The following is a 21,349-nucleotide window of genomic DNA, read 5'->3' on the forward strand; positions in this document are numbered from 1 at the left end:
TGGAAAAATAAGTTAATGGAAACCACACATGTTCTGGGCAAGGGGGGAAATGTTTCCATCCACAACAGACAAACATTTTTCTTGCTAAGAAAACTACATCAAAAAACTTCTTGGGAAGTAAAACACTCTCAACAAATAAACTATTTCTACTGAGCTATTGTTAAAACGGCTGCTTTATTTTGAGTGATTTCTAACATATTAAGATAGATAATAATGAACTGTCTTTAAAAAAAAACAAAATAGGCCAGACGTGGTGGCTTACGCCCGTAATCCCAGCACTTTGGGAGGCCAAGGCGGGCGGATCATGAGGTCAGGAAATCGAGGCCATCCTGGCTAACACGGTGAAACCCCATCTCTACTAAAAATACAAAAAAAATTAGCCAGGCATGGTGGCGGGCACCTGTAGTCCCAGCTACCCAGGAGGCTGAGGCAGGAGAATCGCTTGAACCCAAGAGGTGGAGGTTGCAGTGAACCAAGATCGCACCATTGCACTCCAGCCTGGCGACAGAGACCCCATCTCAAAAATAATAATATAAGGATGTATTCCCAAATATGCTGGCAACAGTTTTTCAGAGGAAAAAAACCCCACTAAGAATACCATAGAGGCACTTTCTGTTTTATTCTTAACCTTCATGTAAATGACATACCTCACCCTCTAGACACCTGGAACATCATTTTGAAGAGAAGGAATAACACTGAAGTCCACACATGTTTATAATATGCCTCCTCTCTTTCTCTGTAACACTGTATGATCTCAAAACAGGTTTGATACAAAGAAGAAAAAAAAAGCTGAGACAAAATCTACAACAATCACTTGCGACTACTCTCTTCTCCCCTCCCATTGAATAATCTGAACCAAGAGCAAGAGGCCTGTAGCAGTGTCTGACTTCTTCTCTTCTATGACCTTGAACTCCATCAGGGGTTCCCAAGAAAGTGAAAATGAGGTTAAGCAAATCTAAACAGAAACAGTCCTTCTTCGCCTTCTCTTCTGGAGCCGGTTTGCTTGCTCCACCTTTACACTTCCCACTGAGCCTCTCCCTGGGATGGCTCCTGATGACAGTGACTCTTCCATAAACGAGGGCAGTTCTCCAGAAACCAAGGCGTCGGTCAGACCGTGAATCAAGAGTTAGATGCACACAGCGATGTAGCTTCAATCCAAGATGGGAGACTGTGGTCACACAGCAGGCCCCAGCCCAAACCTGCCCCCTGCTCAGAGGACAAAGGCCAATTAGACTCTCTGTGTGTGTGCGCACATGTGCATGCTTGTATGCACACACACCCACACAAGCTACACATGCATGCTGGTACATCACTAATCCTCTGCTGGAAGATACTTCGGCATCACTTAAATTTGTCTTATGATAATCTGATGTTCTGTGATTAGGTAATGCTATTGTTGACCAAGTCATTAAATTAATCTTCAATAAAGACTCAAGGATGCCAGGATCCTCAAGGCAGGGAAAGGCAGGTGCCTTTTCCCAGAGCCTTTCATTTTGCTAAGAAGGAGGAGAGGAAGCTTTCTGCAAGTCTGAATCAGCTCAGTACTTGCCTTTTCTTGCCACCTGCCCACTTCAGTATCTGCCAGTTGTGTTAGAGAGAAAATATGTCTTTTTCCCTAAGCCAGACTATTCCTACCCATTTTGCCCTGCCAGTAACACACAAGAGTTCTGGGGCACTAATCCCTTCACAATCCAAGTTTTGGGGAATGAGGGTAGTTTGATCTGGCCTATGAACAAACAGCCAAGTTAGACAGACTGCAGAAACTCTAAAATTGCAATATATCAAGGTATGAATATATATAAACATGAAAATCAGCTTTGCATTTTAGAAAACAATACGAACATATATATTTACAAATACCAGCACAGACTGGTGAAAAGGTCATTTGTGAGAGTGCCATTACTGCATTTCAAAACAAAATGTCAATTTATCTGGTCATGCTTATGTCTGACTTTTTTTTTTTTTTTTTTTTTTGAGACAAGGTCTCACTCTGTTGCCCAGGCTGGAGTACAGTGGCACAATCTCGGCTTAACTGCAACCTCCACCTCCCAGGCTCAGGCAATCCTCCCACCTCAGCCTCCTGAGTAGCTGGGACCACAGCCATGCACCACCACACCTGGCTAATTTTTGCATTTTTAGTAGAGACGGGGTTTCACCATGTTGCCGAGGTTGGTCTTGAACTCCTGAGCTCAAGCGATCCACCTGCCTCAGCCTCCCAAAGTGCTGAAACTATAGGCGTGAGCCATCATGCCTGGCCCTATATTTCATTTTTTTTTTAAATAATACTGTCATGTCACAGTTGGTCTATAACAAGCATCACAAAAATGTCAAATAATCTGTGCCTTGTAAAATCCACTAATGTAACATGAAAAGCACAATTTGACATCAACCCATGCAGTGAACCCAGCTGTGTTACTATAGAATCCTTATCTGCTCTTTGGAATGACTGATCTCTCAAAATCTGACTCAGTTTACTCCTAGCCCAAATGGAAAAGTCCTCAGTAAGCCAGGAAACAGCCCTCCCTTTGGATGTGTGTCTAGTCTACAAAGGATGGCCTTCTGGGGTACCATCTTGTGTCTCCCAGACCTTTCCCTGTCTCCCTCAGTGTCTGTGCCCCACAATACAACAAAGGCCACCTGGACACATCTCTCCTTACCTGGAACCCAAAGCAGCTCTGCCTCCACGCCTGCCTTGGGGAGCTACCTGGGCAGACAGCTGGAAAAAGCAAGAGGAGACCCAGGCTCTAGTTCCAGGCCAGCATGCAGGCCTGGGAATCAACTTCTCAGGGCCTCTGCATTCTCATATGTGAAACAAGGACTTGAATTAGAGAAGCTTGTGAGGTCTTTCCCAGCTCTCACAACTCCAGCCTTGGACAACTTTCCAAACAAAGTGCTCAACTGAAACTTCAGGTGTTCCTCCGTGGCAATCCTTCTCCTCTTCCTTCTCCTTAGGACTAGCACATGCATCTATGGAGGACCTCTAGTAGCTTTCATAACATTCTACTCACTAGCACACTCCTCCACGTGCTTGGGTTATAATCTTCCAGTTATTTTAGACAGCTTCTTGCTGGTGGTGACTTTATTTTCTCAAGTTGCCTGAACTTTTCAGTTCTTCCTGATGGTCTGTGCAGCACCATGGTACCAAAATGAGATTTCCACAGGTCAAAAGCACTATGTTCTCTTTAACATTTAGAAGCTCAACATGACCAAGAATCATTTCAGAGAAAATAATCATTTCACAGAAAACTAGAGTGCACTTTTGTCATGAAATACACTGCAACACTGCAACTGTGTTTAGCAAAAGGATAACAGGTAGCTGGAACCTTCCTTTAGACAGAAAACTTCAATGTGATGATGCAGATGGGCCCAATCTTAAGTGCCTTTCATTAGCTGGGTATTTGCAAAAGCTCCAACAGCCTTTAAAGGAACTTCAAATCAAAACTGTTTGAAAAAAAGAAACAAAATCAGCGACTTACTGCGTATAAAAAATGATGATAGATTATCTAAAATGGAGCTTTGATAGAATACAAATCTCATCAACAGCCTGACCACCACCTAGGGAGCTTCCAATTTGGAGACGGGACAAGGACAATTTATTGTACTATAATGGACAAAGTGAAGAGAGTGGCAAATAAAACAATACAGTTGCTCTGAGAAACACAACTGGTTTTCTTGAGTAAAGCCAAAAGGCAGGGAATAAACACAACAACTCATAAAGTACTGCTGCTGTACTTGCTGCTGCTGTACTTGCTGCTGCTGTACTTGCTGCTGTATACTTGCTGCTGTATACTTGCTGCTATACTTGCTGCCAGCTGAAGAACAGTTACAGGAAAAAACCAAGCCTGATTTTTTTTTAACGTCTATAAATAAATTTAGGAATGTTTTCCTGCTTCTCTGTCATGGAGGAGAAAAAACAAACGGATGGCATCGCTATCCACATGCCATCACGTAAGCAGCCTTCCACCGCCTTCTGTGAAGAGGTGCCTTAAGATGCATTAAGTATTGAGTGAGTACTAGCTGCCTTAGAGAAGTCCCCTCACTAACTCCCACAAGGCTCTGACGAGGCACGTATCTGCCCTTTCACAGGATGACATGCGGTTGCACAGTCACTGTGGAGCCAGCCTCGGAAGCAGGTCTGACCACCCAGCGCCTGTGTGCTGCAGCCAAGAGGCAGAGAGAACCTCTCCACAACACTAGCATTCTTCTGCAGAAAACAAGCTGCATGTCATCAGACACAATTCCAGAGAGGATAAGAACAGATGATTTTGAAAGGATAAAAAGAAAGGCACACCTAACAATGCTACAAGGACAGAGAGGATTCTGAGTCACAATAGTTGACAGAACAAAAGCAGGTTGCTACAACTCCAACTGACGCATGAAGATTCTAGGCTCAGTGACTCATTTGGGAATCTCGGGTGAGACATTTAGATTCCCATTTACTGGGCCAATGCCTTCTGGTCTGTAAAATGGAAGACACGAGCAGCATTAAGGTATCTAGACACTTTCAAATCCTCTCAAGAAATAAAATGTTAAGTATAAAAAAGCATGTTTGAACACCCACCGGAGTGGCTAAAATAAAGAAGTCTGACAATACCAGGAGCTGACAAGGAGGCAGAGAAACTAAAAACCTTAAACACGGCTGGTGGAAATGTAAAATGGTACAGGTACTTTGGAAAACAGTCTAGCAACTTCTTAAAAAGTTAAACATATACCTGCCATATAGCCAAGCCATTCAATGCCTAGGTACCCACCCAAGAGAAATGAAAACATATGTCTACACAAAGACAGTTATACCAGTGTCCACAGATGCGTTATTCATAATAGCCAAAAACTGCAAAAAACATTCCAAACATCTCATAACCAGTAAGTGGATCAACAAAATGTAGTATATCCATACAATGCAAAACTACTTTAAAATAAAAAGGAACTAGTGATACATGCAACACCACTGGAGCTCAAACTTTACAATGAAAGAAGCAGATCCAAAAGACTGAGTAGTGTATGATTCAATTACATGAAATCTCTAGAAAAGGTAAACTATAAACCAGAAAGCAGACTAGTACTTGCCTGGGGCTAGGAGGAGGAATGGGGATTGACTACAAATGGACACAAGGAACTTTCTGGGTGATGGAAATGTTCTAAAACTGGACTGTCGTATCAGGTACACAACTATAAGCATTTCTTAAAACTCAACAAACTGTCTGTGGGTGAATTTCCTGGCATGTAACGTATACATGACATATAACTCAAGAAAGTCATTAAGAACGAGACTCAGAATCACCATCTTTGCTGTCTGTGGGGGCACTCAGCAATCTTTACCTTTGTCATCAGGAGTAAGTGTTGAAGGTAGAGCCACACGCTGCATAACGACATTTCAGTCAACGATGGGTCACATACACAACAGTGGTCCCATAAGAATATAATACTGTATTTTTACTGTCCCTTTTCTATGTTTAGACATGTTTAGATATATTAATAATTACCAATGTGTTACAATTGCTTGCAGTATTCAGTACAGTAACATGTTGTACAAATTTGAAGTGTAGGAGCAATAGGCTCTACCATCTAGGTTTGTCTAAGTATACTCTATGATGTTCCCACCATGATGTTCTCACCATGATGAAATCACCATATGAAGCATTTCCCCATAATTAAGTGATGTGTGACTGTATAGCTTTGACACTGAAAACTAAAGCTTATGTATGTGTGATGGTTAGGGAGAAAAAAAACAGAAACCCACTTGTATACAAATAGGATCCAGAGGTACATTCTGCTTTTCTCCTGGATTCTTTCTGCCATTCCTGTTTAATGTCTCATGCCCCTCATAGCTTTTTCTCCTCTTGGACACCAAATTAATGGTAGAAAATTGCCACATTTTATATATACATAAATTATATATATAATTATATATAATTATAAATTAATAGCATGAGCTATGTGACTTGTAGTTACAAGTGAGGCCACATAAAATGACTACTGTTACCTTATCTAAGAAAATGCCAGGGTCGGGAGTGGTGGCTCATGCCTGTAATCCTAGCACTTTGGGTGGCTGAAGCACAAGGATTGCTTGTGGCCAGTAGTTCAAGACCAGCAACATAGAAACCCTGTCTCTTTTAAAAAAAAAAAAAAAGCTGACATGGTGGTACACACCTGTAGTCTCAGCTACTCAGGAGGCTGAGGCAGGAGGATCACTTGAATCCAAAAGTTTGAGCTTACAGTGAGCCATAATCATGCCATTGGACTTAAGCCTGGGTGACAGAATGAGACCCCATCTCAATAAAAAAAGGTCATGCTATATCTGTGGTGCTGGAAACGTGTGGGATGCTATCTGAATGACAACCTAATATTCAAAAATCACAAAAGGGCCTGGCGTAGTGGCTCACATCTGTAATCCCAGCACTTTGGGAGGCCAAAGTGGGTAGATTACCTGAGGTCAGGAGTTCGGCACCAGCCTGGTCAACATGATGAAACCCCATTTCTACTAAAAAACAAAAATTAGCCGGGCGTGGTGGTGGGTGCCTGTAATCTCAGCTACTCAGGAGGCTGAGGCAGGGAGAATGGCTTGAACCCGGGAGGCTGAGGTTGCAGTGGGCCAAGATCGCGCCACTGCACTCCAGCCTGGGCGATAGAGAATACGTTTCAAAAAAAAAAAAAAAAAATCACAAGAGAAGGAAACTTTGAATAACTCTAGAACTTAAAGTTACCATCCCCAATTCTGAAACATTTTATTTTGCCTTAAAACCAAAGGTTTACCGTGGGGGGAAAAAAAAAAGCTTAATGCAAGTAAAAGGAAAAAAGAGTGAGAGTAAAATAGACTGAACCAAGTTCAGAGGTAGCCTAAACTTGCTGTGGCACTTTGATTTCACATTTATGAGCCAAAGATAAAAGATCAATTTCCAGGCAAAGTGGTTCATACCTGTAATCCCAGCACTTTGGGAGGCCAAGGCAGTCGGATCACTTGAGGTCAGGAGTTCGAGACCACCCTGGCCAACATGGTGCAACCCTGTCTCTACTAAAAATAGAAGAAAAAAAATTTCATACTGAGTATGTGCTCATGAAGGCAATCTGGATTTTGAGAATACAAATTATGGTATCCTCGATTATACAAAACAACAAGAGTTGAATGAAACTGCACAAGTATTTGTATCCTGCTATCAGCCTGAAGGAGGGCTTATGGACAATGAAAATAGCCCAAAGTGATGACTTCCCTTATAGAGATCCAAACTGTTCCGATACCTCCTGCACTTTTCTGCACCTCTGATACAGGTGTGATTCAATTCTGTCTTCTATCCTATAACAGTTTTCTACATCTATCTATAAACTCTCCTATCCTATATAGTTTTCTACTTCTAACTATAAACTATTCTATTCATCTCAGTATTCTCTACTCCTGACTCAGGGTTTTGTATGTTGTGAACATCAAATAAAAATTGTAAATTGTTTGAATAAATATAGAATTTAATAAGAAATGTGTTATGCACAGAATAATCAACAGTATTACATTTCTGGCCTTGGGTTTCCAAATCATCTTGATTCACAGGTGTCAGCAGGACTTCTATAATAGGTTCCAGCTTTACTTGCAAAACATAGATGAATTTTTAAAAGCATATATTCAAATAAAGACACTAACACTATTTACATATACATCAATCAAACCCCTATCTGTGCTTACAAACCAGGTAAAAGCACTAAAATGGACTCAGTTAATTCAATTATCCAATTTCCCACCATAATTTCCAGCCTACATGTGTAAAGTGTTGCTTTATCAAAACAAAGACCAGGCATGGAAACTCTAGCCCAGGGTAGCCTCAGGTAAAAATGCATCATATACTCATGTCTTTAGTTTGTGTTATGCTGCTGTGGATTTATTTATCACAGGATGCTTTGTAAGTGATCTTTGATATGCTGTGTGTTTGATCTCCCCATGGCCAGAAATGACATTTCTCATGTCTCTTTGGTATTTTCCAGCAGCCTCTTACGTGGGGGGCTTATGTACAATAAATTCAAGAAAATGTACTGGTTGTTCAGGCTGACTTAGGTTTTCAGCAATCCTCATTATCTGAAAAATAGACTACTTTAATTTTTTCCAGTGTTTCTCTATGCACATATAAACTGAAATCATGTAAACCCAGAGTTCTGAGTGGGGAACTAACATGACAGGCAAGAGTGTGAGAAGATAAATGGAAATGGAGTTTTCTAGATGAGGTACTTCAGAAAGCACCACTTCCTTCAATCCAGTAGTAGTCCTCCATGAGTAGATGCAGAGATCCTGCTTACCACATGGAATCAGGGAAAGGTTATTTACTGTCGGGACATAGAAGACTCACTGGGTAGCCACTATTTACTTTTCACAGACAGAACATCAACTCAAGTCCATACACTCATAAAATGAAGTACTCTTAAGTTTCTTTTTTTTTTTTTGAAACAGGGTCTTGCTCTGTCACCCAGGCTGGAAGGCAGTGGCACGATCTAGGCTTATAGCAACATTCGCCTCCCAGGCTCAAGGGACACTCCACCTCAGCCCTGGAGGAGCTGGGACCACAGACATGTACCACCACGTCCAGCTAATTTTTGTGTTCTTTTTTTTTTTCTAGAGATGGGATCTCGCTATGTTGCCCAGGCTAGTCTTGAACTCCTAGACTCAAGCCATCCATCCACCTTGGCCTCCCAAAGTACTGGGATTACAGGCGTGAGCCACCATGACCAGACAATTTTTGTATTTGGTAGAGATAAGGTTTTGCCATGTTGCTCAGGCTGTCTAAATTTCAAAGTTCCTAATAACAAGAAACTTTAAAGGATAACAAGATAGTAAAATAAAACACTTAAAGCACTTCATATACAATACCTTATTTGGCTTCATATCTACTGTGAGCAAGCAAAACAAAAAAGTTATTCTCATTTTACAGACAAGGAAAATAAAGCTCAAAAGCCAAGTGACAACCAGGAAAAGTAACCCACAATGAGACATATTAAACTAAAATTATTGGAATGTATAGAAAAAATCTGGGTGTCCAGGAAAAATGACCAGGTCACTCCCCAAGGCAAAGAAATGAGACCAGCATGAGACTTTATGCAGGATGACAATGGAGTAACAGACTTTAGATAATTAAATTAAAAAATATGAACCAAGGATTTCTTATTTAGCCGACATGACCTTCAGGTATAAACAGCACAAACTTAAAACATGCAAAAAACCGGGACTATAGCTGTTCTAAGCTCTTCCTGAGAAATCTACTAGAAAACAAGCTTCAGAATTGACTGAAAAGACATCAATCTAAAAGCAGATGATGAACATTAAATATAACCCGCAGAATTAAAACTTAAGTGATTTTATAAAGGGTACAGCATAGTATGTAATGCCTATATGCTCTGACATTGTAGACACAGTCCAACCATCAAGAAGGGAATAATGAGGAGATTATATTGAAAATACAATCCGCCGGCCAACTGTCTTACAGGTATTTACAGGAAGTAAAAAAAAAAAAAAAAAAGGATAATATTTCAAGTTATATGATGGAAAATAAAGAGAGGAGGGGGAAGAAAAGGTAAATGACTGATTTATCACTCACAGCGGGAATCAATACACAAGAGCAGGAAAAAAAAGTATTACATCAAAGTAACCATTAAAACAAAAATAGATGCCTTCCTAAATGCCAAAAAAGGATAATACTTTTAAAAAATCATAAAACTAAGGGAAAAACTTGAAGTCAAACATACTGATTTTATTAATTATTATAAATGGGTTTAATTGGCCTACTGAGTAAAAGGATTTTCAGAGGAAAGCAAAGGTCACGTGACAAACTCAAGGGACACATGATTAGGTGGTACAGTTGGGACCAGTATAAGGTCTTTAGGAATCCAAGTTCTCTTTATAGAAAAGATAAGAGATAACCGCCCTGCCCCCCACCCCCCAAAAAAACAGGAAAACTCTACCAAATATACTTTGATGAAAACTTCTAACGTTAAAAAAAAAAACAAAATAAATAAAAACCTGAATAGCGAAAAAAAAATTTTTAATGCAATAGCCAGGTATGAGTTTATAAAATAAATGCCATTTGTGGGATTCATTCATTTAATTCATTCAACAAATACTTATTGAGGCTGCATGTGGCCAGGCCTTTTTCTAAGTGTTGGAGATTAAAAGCTTGAGTTTAACTCTTCTGTGGGCACAGACCCTGAACATATATTTCCAGAAGGAAATATATGTTGGCTAGACTCGATACACGCTGCTGTCAGCCTCCTCCAATACAAGATGAATGGAAACAATGGCAGGCCTGAGCCCACACAGACATCAGTACGTGCTACAGAAAAAAATGCACCTTATTAGTGCCATATGAGACCCAGGCACAAAACAGCAGCTCCTTAAAATGTCGATGAGAATGACTGCCAAGTAAAGCATTCTGTCACAAGAATGAAACTAATACTTCCTATAAAAGTAACTAAAAAGCCACGAAATTTTTCTCTGCCTGCCTCCCTTTTCCAGCCGAACTGTAACATTTTATATAAAAATGGCTTTCATCTCTTATGGCATAGAAGAGTTGATGGCTGCTGGCATCAAACTTGCTAAAATCAATAGTAGTGTAATTATCAGCACACTTCCAAATGTTTTCAAATACATCCCGGCTGGGATTTTCCTAAATTAGATATGTGTGCTTTATGCTGGTGGTCTAGGATTGTCAATAACCTGCACTAAAGAGAATTTTCAAATATTGCCCAAAGCATTCTTTTTTATAGCAATTGTTTGACTTCTTTACACCTCACCCCTTTCAAAAAGTGTTTGATGCACTCTACAACATCCTAATGTCATATTGCTGGTTGTGATACTACTTTAATGGTACATTTACATGAGCTGATACATGTAATGGATTTAGAACAGTGCTTGACACATGGGAAATGTTAGCTATTATGATATGAATAGTTCCATTCAAAGATTCTTTTTAAAATATGTAAATAAGTGTATGTGGGTAAGTGGATGATGATACTTTAACTTTCCTTATTATGCTAGTTAAAAATGGGAAGGAATTTTAGTACACAGAAATCTTGGAACTTTTTTTTAAACTATAGATTTTTTTGTTTTTGTTTTTGAGTTTGGGTCTTGCACTGTCACCCAGGCTGGTGTGTAGTGGCAGGATTACAGCTCACTATAACCTCTAACTCATTAACTCAAGCAATTCTACTGCCTCAACCTCCTGAGTGGCTGGGACTACAGCCATGTACCATCATACCTAATTTTTACTTCCTTTATGTTTTGTAGTGATGGGGTCTCTCTATGTTGCCCAAGCTGTCTCGAACTCCTGGTGTGAAGTGATCCTCCTGCCTCAGTCTCCCAAAGTGATTGGATTACAGGCGTGAGTTACCATGCCCAGCAAAACGCCAGTCTTAAAAAAATACATCAGCTGTGCGCGGTGGCTCATGTCTGTAATCCCAGCACTTTGGGAGGCCGAGGTGGGCGGATCACGAGGTCAGGAGATAGAGACCATCCTGGCTAACACGGTGAAACCCCATCTCTACTAAAAACAAAAAAAATTAGCCGGGCATGGGGCGTGGTGGCACGTGCCTGTAGTCCCAGCTACTCGGGAGGCTGAGGCAGAAGAATCGCTGGAACCCGCGAGGTGGAGGTCACTGCACTCCAGCCTGGGGGACAGAGTGAGACTTCGTATCAAAAAAAAAAAAAAAATCAATGGCTAGGGAAATTAGGAAAAATAAATAAATCTATACAACAGATAAAAATTTAACAGTAAATTATACAGATCAGATTTCCTTCCTGAGGCTACCAAAAATACCTTTTATCAGCAATTATTCCTTGGTCCCGCTTAAAAAAATATATAGCAAACAAAGCTAAGACTTTGTGAAACCTCATCTAAAATGAGACCTGGGTACAGAAACTTTAATACATTATTTATTAGGGATTTACAAGGGAAAATCAGAGACCCACAAATAGGACCAAGAATCTCAAATGAGTTCCAAATATTTCAGCAATAAAGTAACGAATTGCGTATTAACAGCACTGTAATTACTCCTTTTGTTTGGTTTCTTTGTAATTACTTTTAATAAATTATTCTGCCTCCCCCCATCACTCAAGTAAGTTGTCATCCAAAGGCACAATCAGTACAACACAGGATACAAAGCCACTCACAGTTAGGGAGGAAGGGATGAAGGGAGGGAAAACGGGTAGGCTGGTGCTTCAAGAGCCGTGACTCACTAGAATCCATAAAGCTTTTCTATGGAAATCAAGTATCAATGAAGCTATTGTAAGAGATTACGGCTATATAAATGTAGACTAGTTATGAATTCTCACAGAGCAATGGCACTCTCAAAAAGAGGCAAGGGCACCAACGCCTGGGAAAGCACTCAACTGCAATGTTGCCTCAGTGGCATAAGAGTGGCTGCCTAAGCCTACTATTTGCTGAAAGCGGGGTAGTTCCTACAAAGTGAAGGGACCCTCAGCTCAGCACTCCGTAGGTTCTTTCTGTGCCATTTTGCTAAGCTTTGTGTGCTGATGGCTCTGGAGTCAAGCCTACCGCAGTCACCATCTGTTGTTTTGGGTCCAAGAAAGAGCCAAATAATTTTTATTAGTCTTAATATTCATTTTCAGAGATCATAAACTGAACATAAAATATACCTTTGTAACAAAAGACAAACACAGCAGTACTTTGTTAAATAGTTTAAAATTTGTACCTACCTTTATCATTTTGAATAATATTAGTACTGTAATAAAAGTATTCTCTTACAATACATAAAATTTAAAAGGAACAATAAACGCTAAAAAATGCATAAACCAAATTGGATTTTATATACAATTTTTTAAATCTGAATTATTATTCAAACTAAGATTATCACTGATTTTGGTTCAGAGTCAAGTACGTACAAGGAACAAATGAAATAGAAGTAGAGTGAAAATACTCTAGAATTTAGGAATATATTATAACAAGGAAAATCTTTTTTTTTTTTCACTTAAAGACTTGGAAAACAGAATTTATCATTTGGGCTCAATGAAAATGCCCACTAGATACTATAAAGTCCATACTTTTCACAACCATCCTTCTAGATTATGTTTCACTTTGAATACATGAAGGAAAATTTCAGGAAATTTTTAACAATTGGAACACTGAGTAGCTCAAGAGTATTGTTTTTTGGGTTCTGGCAGAAAAGAATTATGAAGGTAACCTTGAAGTGCGCTGTTGTTGGAAACCATTTGCACCATGTTCGTTGTGACTAATCCTAACAGACAGCTGACAATCTCACCCCAGCCAAGACCACTCGCTTGGAAACGCTAATACACGTAATAGCCAACCTTAGCATGGCTGAATTTTCAATGATTTGAAAGTGAGCCAATGAATACTTCTGACATCATCATACACACTTACTGAAGACCTGAAATGAGCACTGTAAAACTAGTTCTCCGCTTATTATATATATAGACTAGGAAGGGTGCTTCCTTTGAATCTGAAAATTGAAATTTTCTTCCTCTAAAGGAATCATATACCAGTCATATATTTTCCATAAGTATATTATTTCATAAAAGACTATGCTACTATACATTCTAATCCTTAGAATATTGATAAAAGAGTTACTAAATCTTTATATTATTTTATATGTATATATTTATAAAAACATTCCTTAATCTGTGATGGCACATAATTTTATCTTTGAATCAGCTAACAAAGGTAAAAAAAAAGAAAAAAAAGTGCATTCCTCTTCCAAAACCAACAGCCATTTAGTGAAATCTATTAGTTTAAAAACACACATAAAATCCACTGTTGCAATCACAACCGTTCATCCTGTCCTTTGCACAGCTGGCTGATCCAATCATCCTAATTGTTCTTCGTTAGTTATTCATACTTTCCTTGTTTTTGTGTTGCAAAAATTATTCAAACTAAATGAAAGGAACTTGAAATAATAAAAAAGAGTATCAGAATAGAAGAAAAAAATACCTGAGGACCAGAAGTAGAAGAGGTGAGTTTTGTCATTTTAAACAAAAAACAAAATATAAAAGAATTCAGTCATACCAGGAGAACAAGGGCTAAAATATGAAACTAAAATAAAATGGAAATAAATGTCAGAGAAAATATGAAAAGATGCATGAGACAGAATGATGCATCTTCAGAGAGATAAGAAATGAAGCCTGTTAGGACAACACAGAAAGATGGCACAATTCTCTGGTGGGTGGGATGACTGGAAGCAGAAGGCGGGGAAAGGCCAGCAGAGCACTTTACATCACTTTATCTGCATGGTACATCTCAGTCCCCAATTTACTTTATTTCACTATTCGTTATTTTAACCCACAGCTGAGCACAGGGTGAGTTTGTTTTGCTTCCCCTTGTGAGTTCACTGAAAAACTCAACTAGTATTTCAGGTTACATCAGACTGTGCCTACTACTCAGCACCTTCGAGATTTTCTTTAAGGGGAAAACAAACATCCCTGGAAGATGCCATTCTACTTCCAGCGCCTTGCTCAGCGCCCGTGGTCAGAGTCCGTCCTCTCACTAGAGCACTGTTTTCCTTTCCCGGGCAGGTCAGAGGTTCTGCTTTCCACACGGCAGGAAAAAAGCTGCCCCCTCCTATCGGAGGAAAAAGGTTGTGACCCCCAGCAGAGTTAGTACAGATGACTTCACCGAATTTACTCATCTAGGCTGAATCCTGAGAGAAGCCTGCAGGTGTAGACAGACCCTTCAGGGCTGGAGGCAAGGGCAATGTGGAGGGGATGAACGGAGGCAAGGAAAACAAAGTAGACAATCAAAAGCAATGGCTACATTTCAAAGCGGCATCTACCAGAAATGACTAAGATTCATTTTATTTTACACTAATACAAAATGAATAAAATCAGAAAATACCATAGTTTTATTTTAACATAGAAGAAAAATAAAGTGGATGCAGGAAAAAAGAGAAATTGAATAATCTGCTTCTACTTGTGACATGGCAAACGTTTTTAAAAATAACTTATTAGACTCAACAGCAAGTGAACTGCGTCGGCTCCTACTAATAACAGGTTCAAATCCTAGCAAAAGGTTAACACACAGACCTTGGAATGAATACACATGATCACAAAGCTCAATTTCTATTTCAGAATAGGGGGAAGGCCCTTGGAAATATCGCATGTTTTGCCTCAGCAAGCTCTGAATCTTCTCCCAGGTGTGGCAGAAGCAAAACAGTGAGCAAAAGGGCTTGGAAGTGCTGTGCAGAGCCAAGAGAAACACTGGAAACACTGACAGTTCATATTCTCTGACATGACTGTGAAATTTGCTATCTTCTAGCCCTTCCTCACCTCCACCCTCAAACCTCCTCAGCTTTAAGTTTCAATCCATGAAAGGAAGTTCTGAATGTTGGTTTCAACCTACTCCATTTTCATGTTCTCTTTAAAATTGCTGCCCACATTTTCCAAGAAAAAAAGTCAGAGGCAAATCTTCCCCCTAAGTTTTAACGCAAGAGCTTGTATCAAGAGGAAACGGTTGGGCAAAGAACTTCATTCTCCTGCAAGGTAAAATAATCAGTCCCCCCCCAACTTTCTCCCCACCCCGATTCTCAGGAGACCCAGTGGTCAGGTCATGGGTGTCACAAATACGGTTACTTCTAGGTTAGATTTTGGTAGTGACAACATCTAGTAATCCACAAAGATAATGGCTTCCCCTTCCTTTCTACAGCACATTGTGCATTTTGGTAATCTTATTTTTGGCTTAAAAATTAACAGCTGGCAGGGCGCAGTGGCTCACGCCTGTAATCCCAGCACTTTGGGACACCGAGGCGGGCAGATCACGAAGTCAGGAGATCGAGACCATCCTGGCTAACACAGTGAAACCCCGTCTCTACTAAAAATACAAAAATTAGCAGGGCGTGGTGCCACGTGCCTGTAGTTCCAGCTATTCGGGAGGCTGAGGCAGAAGAATAGCTTGAACCTGGGAGGCCGAGGCTTCAATGAGCCGAGATCGCGCCACTGCACTCCAGCCTGGGTGACAGAGCAAGACTCCGTCTCAAAAAAAAAAAAAAAAAATTAACAGCAACGACACATTTTTAAAAAAATACCAAGCAAGCCATAATTCTTTTCCTTCTTTGGGTATTTTATGATCTCATTCATCACCTCACAAACATTTAAAAAAACACCTAAACTATTAAACACAACTTACCATACCATGCTGAGGTATGGTCAGAAAACTCAAGTCTGTTCCAAATCACAACTTTTTATATTATTCTTCAACTGAAGTGACATATATGACCCTCTGTGGAAAAAGAAAAGGGGTGGGGTCCCCCTTTTCATGCACACTTAAAGTCCAGCTACAAACAACTATATTCGCAGGCTGGTTCCTTTTCCAGCTCTCTCAGAAGCTGCCCTCTGGTATCCTGAAGTGCACTCTGAAGCTCTGGGATCACCTTTATTCTGATGTGCTTTGTGCACATTCTCGGACGCTGCAATGCCCATACTAAGGCAACATAGCACAGAAATTGGCAGCAATGCTATCAGCAAGAATTTGGCTTCAGAATCAAGAGTGATTCATCATACATTCTAGCAGCAGAAAAACACACCGCTATTTTAATCCCTTGCTGGTATCAAGAATCAAAAAACAGTGAAATGTAATTAAGCAAAAGCAACAAAAAAACCTATCAGCTGTAATATTTGTCAAAAAATTATTCACTTTTACGAGTTTTCCGCAAGTCACTTAGAAAACAACGGGCTACTTACCTTATTTCATGATATTTATTACAATGACAAATCAAGTTTTAATACAAAATCAAAAGACAGGCAGTCCAAACTTCTGCAAAGTAACATACTGAAATTCTAAACTTGGGCAAACAAATTTCTCATTTACTTTACAGTAAATAAAATTCCTCCTAGTGTTTTAAAAGTAATCCACTTCTTTCTTCTTCTCTCTCCATTTCTTAGATGACTCCAATTTAAAGTCTAGGTGAGAGAAAGTACAGCGTGGAAACCTAATACTGTGGGCGATTTATTCGGAACACTTTTCATTTTTCAGAGGTACCTTAACACTGAGATAATAAACACTGCTGATCTAAAATAATAATGGAACCCACTTAAGTCCGATTGCTGTATTTAATGAGCATGAAACAAATTTCATGGGCTACTCTCTCCTAATGAGACTATATAAATGATCATTAGCCTTATCGACCAATATTTCTGTAGAATTTCCCCATATATTAAATCTATGGTTTATTATAACAAAAACTTTTTAAATTAAACGCTACTCTATTGTCATGACCAGGTCCTCACGGGGCAGAAGCGGATTTACCAAGACCTGCACCGAGTACCGTCTCGGGAACCCCTACCTTTTCAAACACCTCTTCCTTCTCCCTGCGCTTCCGTTTTCGGGGTCTCCGGTTCACTCGAATCCATTTCGTGACCTGAGGTTCAAAAACCACAGCATTTCAAACAAGGCGACAGGGTCCTGACGGCCGTCCCCCAGCGCGAGAAAGCAGAGACCCCCGGCCTCGCGACCTGGTCTTCCCCGCACCTCGGGAGGCCACCCGCGCCCGCCCGCGGAACTCGCCGGGCGCCTCAGCGCAGGGGCCGCGACGTTCGTCACGGCCGCTCCCCGCGCCCGAGCCGGAGCCTGGCGGGTAGTCCCCGCGCCCGCGCGCCGCAGCGCAGAGCCAGGGCCTTTCGCCAGCCGCGGTCTCGCGTCGGCGCCACCGGGGCGCAGGGACCGCGCCGCCCGCACTCACCTCGGCGCGCACTTGCCGCGCGAGCCCGCACTCCGCCCCGGCGCGACGCTCCCTCTGCAGCGGCTGCGGGGGAAGAAGACACAGTCAAGTTTACCGCGGGAGCGGCCCCGGCCTCCCTGCCCCGCGCCCGCTAACTCGGCGTGCCCGCCCCGTACCTCGCCCGCGGCCGGGGAGGACGCAGCGGCGGCGCGGGAGCCCGCGCCCTGCGCCCGCCCGGGGTCCGCATCACCTCAGGCGCGGCGCGGGCGGCGGGCGCGGGGCCTGGGCGGCGGCGCGGGCGGGCGGGCACCGAGCGGGGGCGGGGCCTGCCTTAAAGGTATAGCGGCCGCGCCGCCTCCCGCAGGTCGCCCTCCCGCCCGCGCCGGCATTGTATTGTTCTCCCCACGAACGGCGTGCTCCCGCTCCCGGGCTCCGGCCGCCCCGCGGCCCCGCGCCCCCGCGCACCTTGCCCCCGCCACCCCTCCCCGGGCTCCGGCCGCCCCGCGCCCCCGCGCACCTTGCCCCCGCCACCCCTCCCCCGGCTCCGCGCCCTGCGAGCGGCTTCCCGGCAGCGAGAGGGGCCCGCGCCGCCCGCCGCAGGCTGGAGGGAGCGGTGGCGGGGAAGGAACCCCGCCCGTAGCCAGCCTAGCGCGCTCCTGGAGTCGGAAACCTGGTCCCGGTGGCTTTCGCGTAGGGAAAGTAACTTTCCTAGTGGAGTTTTCTCCGGGACCGGGTTCTACGCCGTCGAGTAGACGTTTCCCAGTGGCCCCTCGGGGCTCCGGGCAGCGGCAGGTGACCTCCCAGGGGGCGAGGCCAGGGCGCAGAGAAACCCAGCCCCGCGCTCCCGCGAGTGTGGACCCGCAGCCCTCAGACTGCCGTGGACCCCCAGAACCACTGGGTAGAATTTAAAAAGAAGGGGTCAATCTGTTTTCATAATTAGGGAGAAAGTTTACACTTACTTTATAAAAATGTGCGATACCCCAAGATTTTCCTCCACCCGCCAAAGGCCTTCTCATCCGCATCAGCAGTTGCTGGAACCCGCCTGCCGGTGAGGGCGGGCTGGGGCGGAGAGTCGGGTTGTCCTGTTGCTTGCTGGGTCTTGACCATCCCTTTAACTTTATCACATTTCTTTAAAGAAAATCTGTCTTGCCCTCTCTTTATTGCTACTCCATCCTTCTTTCAAGATCAAAAGGTTTAGATCAAAGCCAAGATCAAACTCACTACTTTAAATAGCAGCAACTTTGCCATGGAGTATTTTACACAGAGGAGCTTAATGGAGACATCAGGAATTTATCCCTTCATTCCATATTCATAACTGGACTACTTAAAATTACACGGATGATGTATGTCTATTTCCTAAAACAAACAACAAGTCTGCTCAAATGAGGGATTCTTACTGTTTCCAGGAATACAAAAAAGTTGAAATCTAGAGAGCAATATAAATAGACGTGTTAACCATTTTGTGTCATTATTATAGCTAAGTGCTACGAAATGTGTGCTCATTTGCTAGAGATTTTTCAATGTGTTATTATATCTTTTAGTATAGACTGTACAGCCATCATATACAATTTTTTACTGTAAAGGAAATATATATAAATAGTTAATGGTTTGGAAATCTTGCACATAGGCAGGTAAATAATTATAAATGGTGAAGTGGATTACTCTGAGCTGCTTAATTTTAAAGGGAAAGAGAACTTTAAACTCTTCAGCCTTTTATGCTGCTAATAACATTTCCACAATCAATAGAAATCTATCTTGGCAGGCACTTCCTTTTACCCACTAGAATTTTTTTCCTTGGGAGTTCACGATCCCCAGAAACTCTGATATGAACCATTCAATATTGATGTACTAAAACAGTGCTCTGCTTAAATACAGTTTTTCAACATACAGTCTTGGAAGAAACAAAATCCAAAATAAATTCCAATAGTCCAGTAACAGGAATAAAGACAACTATTGCAAATTAAATCTTACAGACTTATATGAAAGCTGTTGTTAACAGCTAGGTACTAGTTATTTGAAAAGTTTTTTCCCTTTGCAGTTTTTAACTGGTTGCAGTCACACACGCACACACACATTCTTAATTCTATAAATCCCATTGAACCACTGGAAAGATCTTAGAAACTGAGACCTGGAAACCCTGTCTTGCTCTGCTACTGACACAGTCTCCTTTCTTCCTAGCACCCAGATCATGGATAACCTAACGGTTTCCGGCATGAGCTGAACAAAGGAAACAGCCTACTGTCACTCTGCTCTTCTAGGATTTTGCTAAGTAGGAAGCAAAAGCTGTGACCCATCCTAATTGCCTCTTGTCTCCTTGTTTGTCCTTTGTCCCCCAACTCTCCTCCCAATTGCCATCCCAGAATCCATCCTCCACAGAGAAGCCAGAATGGTACGTCCAAAGGTAATTCAAATGATACCACTTTGCTTCACTGAGAATGCTTTTCCATCTCTTCTTTGCATGGTAGCCCACTTATCCTCTAGTTCTGGGTTTAAGCAGCGCTTTTGCAGAAAGGTCTTTCCTTACTCCCCAGTCCAAATTATGTCACTCCACTATAATTTCTAATAACATTCTGTTTATTTCCTTTAGAGTGATTCTTAGAGCAGTTTTAAGTTTATAGAAAAACTGAGCAGAAAGCAGAGTTCCCATATTTGTACCCACTCACCAGCTTCCCCATATTTAACATATTGCATTAGTATATTTATTATAACTGAGGAACCAATATTGATACATTATTATTCACTAAAGTCAAATTTACATTAGGGCTCACTCTGTGATGTTCAGTTATTATAGCTCTTTTAAAAATGTACTGAACGTCTCTCTCCCCAGCTGGATTTTATGCCCCAAGAAGAAGGAGATCCCGTATCTTTTGTTCTTGATTTTTGTTCAGTCCACCAGAAACATTGCCTGGCATATACTAGAAATTCAATAAATATGTTACATAGTGAATGGAAGGATTAAAGGAACAAATGAAGGACGCCTAAAATTTCAAGGGGGAGAAGTCTTAAAATGAATATCTTTCTAATTACCTCCTGTTTGTTTCACCACTAAAATGCTTAATTTGTAAAGAGGCTAGAATTTTACATTTTTACAAAAGGGAGACCATGGGATATTAGTTATATTGCCAGGGTAACTTTATAAACAGGCTGTGCACGGTGGCTCACACCTGTAATCCCCGCACTTTGGGAGGCCAGGGTGGGAGGATCTCTTGAGTCTAAGAGTTCAACACCATCCTGGGCAACATAGCAAGACCCCTGTCTCTACAAAAAAAAAAAAAAAATCAGCCAGGCATGGTGGTGTTAGCCTGCGGTACCAGCTATCTGGGAGGGTGAGGTGGGAGGATCACTTGAGCCCGGGAGGCAGAGGCTACAGTGAGCCATGATGGCACCACTGCACTCCAGCCTGGGCAACAGAGTGAGATCCTGCCTCAAAAAAATATTAATAAGTAAATAACGATAAATTTTAAAAAATTGAAATGAGAAAGGTTCCTAATTCTGTCACATATGAATCACTAAAATTATATTCCAGCATGGTGCTACAAGCTGAATTTAATCTAGAATGAAAGATTTACATATTGCATGACACGGAAAAAATACTTTTCTATTGTGTTCAATCCAACCTGAGCACATTTCTCCTGTTGTCTACCTGAATCTCCCCTTCTTCACAGGCTGATGCCAATGAAGGTAGGGTGTAGACAAA

General features: G+C 41.7%; 1 protein-coding gene across 14 annotated transcripts in view; it reads right to left on the minus strand.

Moving 5' to 3' along the window:
- The window catches only part of AOPEP (aminopeptidase O (putative)), a 429,169-nt gene that overhangs the window by 127,400 nt on the left and 280,420 nt on the right, over nucleotides 1-21,349 (minus strand). For 13 of the 14 annotated variants that reach the window (XR_010109119.1, XR_010109118.1, XR_004673384.3 and 10 more), the window contains 2 exons: nucleotides 17,674-17,736; nucleotides 17,278-17,352 (listed from right to left, as the gene is read on the minus strand). Coding sequence is in view for 10 of the 14 variants with exons in the window: in XM_063594308.1 (XP_063450378.1) it covers nucleotides 17,278-17,352; nucleotides 17,674-17,736 (138 nt within the window). In the remaining 4 variants the exon portion in view is untranslated. Of the gene's footprint in view, nucleotides 1-17,277; nucleotides 17,353-17,462; nucleotides 17,737-21,349 lie in introns of all 14 variants that reach the window. The other variant, XM_063594310.1, reaches the window with a different exon arrangement.

The sequence above is a fragment of the Pan paniscus genome, chromosome 11 (genome assembly GCF_029289425.2).
Source record: "Pan paniscus chromosome 11, NHGRI_mPanPan1-v2.0_pri, whole genome shotgun sequence".
Classification (NCBI taxonomy): Eukaryota; Metazoa; Chordata; class Mammalia; order Primates; family Hominidae; genus Pan; species Pan paniscus.